This window comes from Phaseolus vulgaris, chromosome 1 (genome assembly GCF_000499845.2).
Source record: "Phaseolus vulgaris cultivar G19833 chromosome 1, P. vulgaris v2.0, whole genome shotgun sequence".
Lineage (NCBI taxonomy): Eukaryota > Viridiplantae > Streptophyta > Magnoliopsida > Fabales > Fabaceae > Phaseolus > Phaseolus vulgaris.
The window spans coordinates 20,876,656-20,883,359 of NC_023759.2; the positions used below are offsets into that span (position 1 = coordinate 20,876,656).

The 6,704-nt window shown below is 32.2% G+C and overlaps 1 protein-coding gene across 1 annotated transcript; it reads left to right on the plus strand.

Annotated features, from left to right (window-relative positions):
- The first annotated feature begins 4,018 nt into the window (after positions 1–4,018).
- Positions 4,019–4,804, plus strand: LOC137815663 (uncharacterized). Its single transcript, XM_068618774.1, has one exon. The coding sequence runs from the start codon at positions 4,019–4,021 to the stop codon at positions 4,802–4,804; it is 786 nt and encodes a 261-aa protein (XP_068474875.1).
- The last annotated feature ends 1,900 nt before the right edge of the window (positions 4,805–6,704 follow it).

Sequence of the window (6,704 nt, forward strand, 5' to 3'; positions counted from 1 at the left end):
TGCTTCTTCTAGTGTTCTTGCAACTCATATCTTGGCAAGTGGCTCATGGTTTTCTTTTGATGTATAAATGGATATTCACAGTCTTCTTTATATTATTTGGGGGTTATTTCAGTTTGATTTATCATTGGGGAAAGATTATGACATCACGTACGCTTTTCTCATTGATATCCTTAACTTTATCTCATTTATATTAACAGGTCACAAGCGTTAGATGTCGTCATGTGATGTTGATGTGTGGTTTTATGTGCTTTTTGATTGGTTGGGTGTGTTTCTGTACGAAGGAAATGAAAAAAAGTACGAGCTAAAAGTTTGAATACTAGTGAAAATACATTTAATAGATGTTTACTGCATGCTTGAATGTGACTATGGTAGAGGGTGGTGAAAAAAAATGGATTTGTGAGGTTCTCACATAGTTTAGTTGAAGGAGGTGTTCTTTCAAGAATTTGAGGTAGCTACCCTAGGAGCACTAGATTAAACTCCAATGATTCTGTTTTTTTAAAGGTAACTAAATTTATTTATCATTGTGTTATTGCTTGTCATCTTATTTTTATTTACCATTAGAGGAAATAAAGGTTCCATGGCCCTTCATTTCCTATAGGTCAAAATTTGTAAAGAGGATAGGGTCATTATTCATGATGTGTAGTGACAAGTGCAGGACAAATTCAAGATTCATTAGTCAAAGTTTTGGCTTTGTGCTTATGTTTTAGAAAGAGAACAACTTGACCCAATTAAATACACTTTTCTAATTTTCACCTAAACATTAAACATCATAGGCCCATACAAAATGTTTAGAGTCCACATTCCTCAATATAATTTCAATGTTGTACTTTAGAGTCAAATGGAACAAATACGGTTATGGTAAATAGGGTACACTTTGTTAGTTTTATTACAATGATTTTAAATATCGAAACTTAGATGCAATGTTTTAGTTATATTTAATATTATTTTTCAGTGTAAAAAATATGTTTTAATCCAACTAGCGTGTCTACAAAGTTTTCTTTTTTTAAAATTGTATATTTTTAGTGTATTTAACTTTAAAATGTACTATTTTTTTTTTTTTTCAAATGCTATCAAAAATACTTTTTTTATCTCTATAAAACGTTATTTATATACTTTGTAGGATCAAAAGTGATGCATTTTAAAATTATAACTAAAAATGTAAAAAGATTATTTAAAAAGATGAAAGCTAAACTTTGAAATTTTACAGGGATAAAAAAACATTTTAACTAATTTTAATTTATCCTTACCTATTTCCACTTAACAATTTTACAATCAATCAAAAAAGTTAACATTCAAATAACTTCTGGAGTTTATTTATAGTTATTGTGTTTTATGAAAGAATCACCAATTTCCATATATATAGTTTAACTTTTTTTTGATTTATTTATGTTCCTTTGGAGACATCTAAGTATGAAACTTGGTTATAGGAATGAAACTTGTTATGGAGTCTGAGAAGGCCCAATACTAAAAGGGTAATTGGATGCGAGTATTCTAAAAAAAAAAATTTTGCAAAACAATTTATTTGTCATTCCATGTGAAAATTTAATGCACTCTGATGAAAAAAAAGTCATAAATACCAAAAATGTTTCTTTCACATCATGGCTATTTGCAACAACAACTTTTCTCAACCACAAACGATGTTAACTAAAATATGATGAAATAGATTATGAACTTTTACATGTCCATCAAACCATAAATTATATTATTTATAATAAATCCATTAGTTTTTATAATTACTATCTAAAAAATTATAATAATAATGATTTTTTCATTTGTTGAGTGCGGGAAATGATTTTTCGTATACAATATATATGTGCACAAATAAAAATCCTAAATTGAGGATTCAAACTAAAGATTGTTGTAGTTTTCAGTTATTAATGATTTGATATTCATGAATTTTGTTTTTCTAACGAATAAAGCATTTATTTGGTTGTTGTTGACAAGATTTGGTTCTAATCACATGAAACTCAGAAAATGTAGAACCAATTATTGTATTCAAGCATTTTTTTCTCTTGTTGGTATAAATCATCACTTCTATTATTGTGTCTTTTCTTATTTTTTATGTAGTTTTTCTCTGTTTAGTTGAAGATGGAGATCAAACTCAGTTGAATGTCATGGAATTAGCTATGGCGGTGGTCAAAGTTCATTAGACTATCTTTTTTGGCTGTGGAGAGGCCCCCAACTCCAAAACTTGCAACAAATAATGCCCAATCTAAAGTGTAGGCTGCAAAATGATGTGTCAAAATCAGTTGATGCTCCTAAAATAATAGATAGTTGTAGAAAGAGGAAGTCAAATATACTATTTTCTATTTCATAATTTAAGACACTAAGATTGATTTTGTACAATGTATATTGAATAATATCATTTAATTATCAATGAATTGGTTTATGTTTATTGAATAATACCATTTAATTATCAATGAATTGGTTTATGTTTATTGGATAATATTATTTAATTATCAATGAATTGGTTTATGTTTATTGGATAATATTATTTAATTATCAATGAATTGGTTTCTTTGAGAATTGCAAGTGAATAATATTATTAAAGAAGGAAGGAAACCTAATAAATCAAAAAAATAAAATAAAAAATAATATTAACTTATTATGACAGTTATTGTAATAAATACCATAAAAAATTTGACTTACTATGACGGTTGTAGTGTTATGATGGTTGAAATACAACCAACATAATAAGTTCAACTTACTATGACGGTTCTTCAACTAACACAAAAAATGTAAACTTTTTATGTCCCCTGTATTTATGTCGCTGGTAGAACCGTCATAAAATTTTTTGTACAACCATCATAAAAAGTCTTGTACAATCGTCATAAAAAATCTAAATATACCAAATCATCGCATGCAACCAAAAGAGAGAATAATATATTAGTTTCTACCATATCTAAACATTATGATTTGATTGATGTGTACCATAAAAAAATAACTACTTGTGAATTGCATGTTGCTTTTAGGATGTTGTAAGTGGTGGTGTCATGTCGTTGAAACTTGAAATGAATACATATCATAGTTAAGCTAGTAAATAAAAAAATTCCAGCCCAAAAGGGCACATTTGTAAGGGAAAGGTAATGATTTCATTCAGAAAATAACTTCTTTTATTGCATAATCTTTCTTGCTTACGAGCTTACTATATCAATCCCTTAAAAAACAACCTTAATTGAAAAATTAAATTAAATTAGTTATTGTAGTAAAGCCCATAAAATAGGTCCTAAGATACAGGCGTGTGTTTAAAAAATATTAGGTGCAAAAAGAAAAGACCCAAGCAGCCTCTAAGTCCAATAAGAGAGCCTTATAAATAGATATTCCAACTACAAGGTAAGTAGAGTGAATTTATTTGATAATTAACTAGTACCAATTCTGACTTTGGCATCGGAGAACCTTTTAGATACACACACCCATCCGTGAGAGGAGACCGAGACCAAGAACCGAGAGATCCAGTTGACCTTGCCCAGAGAAGTGAGAGTCTACAAGTCATATCCTGGTCCAAGCCGAAAGCCCAGACCGAGAGCTCGCATTGAGAAAGAAGATCGAGAAATCAACAGTCTCAGAAGAAAGAAGATTGTTTTTATGCCCTTGCAAGAACATTTTGGCACCCACTGTGGGGCCGAGAAACAGGACAGCTGAGGAAGTAAGCAAAGATGAGCAGTCTGGGGAGCAGGGAGATAATCAGAATGTCATGTCAATGGCTATGCTCATCCAGTTACAAAGAGAGTTCGAAACACTAAAGAAGAGCAATGAAGAAGAGTTAAGTGTGTTAAGGGTGGAGAATGCGTACATGAAGAGGAATTTGAATGAAGAGACGGTTTTAAACACATCATTTGAAACTGTTCAACCAAGAACACATATCCACTAGAGGGTATATAATGAGGAAAGCTTTGAAGCTACAAGGAAGAGAATACCAGAGACTTATGGTATCTTTGTCGGAATATCTGTTAGGAGGCATCCATTTTCCGAAGCCATTATAGAAACCCTACTGCTCGAAAATTGGAAGAATTTAACCATGGAGAAGCATGATGGAGGCACAAATCCTGATGAACACATTGCAATATACACAACGCATATAAGTTTGTATACGTGGAATGATGCCATTTTGAGCCGAGTATTTCCAACAACTTTGAAGGGAGCGACTCTGAGTTGGTTTATTCGATTGCCATTGTTATCCATTGATTGTTTCAACACTTTAGTGAAAAAGTTTAGAGCTCATTTTGCTACAAGCCGACCACATCATCTGACATCAATTGCCTTAGTGAATATATGGCATGAAAAGGGAGAATCCCTAAGAAAAGTTATGGAGCGCTTTGGAAAGGTAGCACTAACTATCCGCAATCTTAGTCCGGAAGTGACAATGCATCATATGATTACAACACTAAAACCGAGACCATTTGTCGTCAGTCTTTGCAAGAAACCGGCAACCAATCTTCATGAGTTAAGACGACGTTCATCAAAGTTTATGCAGATGGAAGAGTTGAGAGAATTTCGTAATCAAGCGAGGGCGGATGGAAATGATAAGAAGATGTGTGAGAAGGAAGGAGGACATTCGTTTAGAAAAGGAAAAGAAGAATTTTGTAGCCGAAAGTTTCAACAATATACACCATTGAGTACTAATAGAGCAAGAATCTTACAAGAAGCAATGGCAGTAGAGATAATCCCACCACCAAGGAAGGTAAGAAGTCTAGAAAGAGCAGATCAGAGTAAACATTATCAATACCACAAGAACCATGGTCATCATACAGAAGAATGTGTAGCTTTGAAAGATAGAATTGAAGAATTGATTCAGGTTGGGTAGTTGAAACGCTTTGTAAGAGATAGAGGGATAAGGAGCAGACAAAGTCCAGGGCAGTTAAACACTCATCATTGTATATAAAACCTTTCGGTCAAGGATCATTTTTCATGTATAAAGAAAGTCTTATTCAAGATCGAAACACTTAATGAAAAAGTTATTCATATGAAGAATCAAACTATTAAGTTTCTCAATGCTTCGCATACTTCAAACCTCTAAGTCAAGGATGCTTTCACTCTAGGTGAAATCCCTCCCGAGAGTGTATCTGGTACTTCAAACCTTTCGGTCCATGATGCTTTCACTCCAGGTGAAATCCCTCCCGATAGTGTATCTCGTACTTCAAACCTCTCAATCCAGGATGTTTTCACTCCAGGTGAAATCCCTCCCGAGAGTGTATCTCGTACTTCAAACCCCTCGAACCAGGATGCTTTCACTCTAGGTAAAATCTCTCTCGAGAGTGTGTTTCATTCAAATCAAATCTCAATCAACGAAGTTCTTATTTAAGAAGTCAAAAGGTTAGTCAAAAGGTAAACAAGCCTTCAAAATTTATGTTATCAATTTCAACAAGTTATAGGCCTAAAGGTTGGTCAAAAGAAAGATCGAAAGGTTGACAAGATTTCAAATAATATTTTATTGATTTCCAACAAGTTATAGGCTGAAAGGTTGGTTGAAAGGTTGGCTGAAAGATTGACAAGATTTCAACCAATATTTTATTGATTTTCAACAAGTAATAGGCCGAAAGGTTGACCGAAAGAAATACCGAAAGGTTGACAAGATTTCAACCAATATTTTATTGATTTTCAACAAGTTATAAGCCGAAAGGTTGGTCGAAAGAAAGACCGAAAGGTTGACAAGATTTCAACCAATATTTTATTGATTTTCAACAAGTTATACGTCGAAAGGTTGGTCGAAAGAAAGACCGAAAGGTTGACAACCAAAATTTTATTGATTTTCAACATGTTATAGGCCGAAAGGTTGGCCGAAAGAAAAACCGAAAGGTTGATAAGCTTTTAACCAATATTTTATTGATTTTCAACAAGTTATTATGAAAACCTACAAGGTCAAAAGTTTCAAGCACATTTTAAAGTTGATTAGAGTTTGAGTTATTTTATCATAAGTTGAGAACTTTCATAAGTTCGAAAATTATAAAGATAGCATTAGACACAACTTTTAACACTTATATACTGAAAGGTCAAAAGATTGAAAGGTCGATGCTGATAAAACTATTATATTAAAAAGTTACCCCGTTACAAAAATGGCAATAAGAGTACAAGTTAAAATACATCAAAATTCAGAAATTAGTAATCGTGAGCCATTACAAAAAATAAGAAGCTATAGCTAAATCATTATTCAACATTAATATGGTCATTGCCATCCGCAACCTCTTCTTTCGACATTTCATCATAAGGAATGTCTTCAACCAAGATAAGCTCACCATTGTGAAAATCTTTACCAACATCAAAGTTCCCTTTATCTATTTTTTTTTTATCAGCAAAGAATGAAATAAAATTAAGGGGATACAAAGGGGTATCCCAACCCTTTTTACACTTACCAGATCAGAACAAAAGAAGACCCAAAGTTCCCTTTATCTATGATAATCTTGTAAAAGTATTTGGCTTGTTAAAGAGCTTTAGAGAAACCCAATTCGTGTTGTTCAACAATAAAGCTAACGACTTTGGATAAGTTTTTCTTCACTTCATTAATCTCAAGATCTAAATGATGAATCTTCTCGACATCAACTTGCTTAACAGCAGATACATAAGACAAGTTTTCCTTCAATATTTGATTTTCACTTTGAAATTCCAACGTTTTGGCAGATAACCTAGCAATCTCATCCTTCAATGACTCTTTTGCACTTTCATGTTCAATCGACGACTATTTGATTTGAGTGTTCAGTGATAAATTG

Excerpts from the sequence above, each read along its gene's own strand:
- LOC137815663 (XM_068618774.1), top strand. The coding sequence starts at position 4,019 with ATGGAGAAGCATGATGGAGGCACAAATCCTGATGAACACATTGCAATA.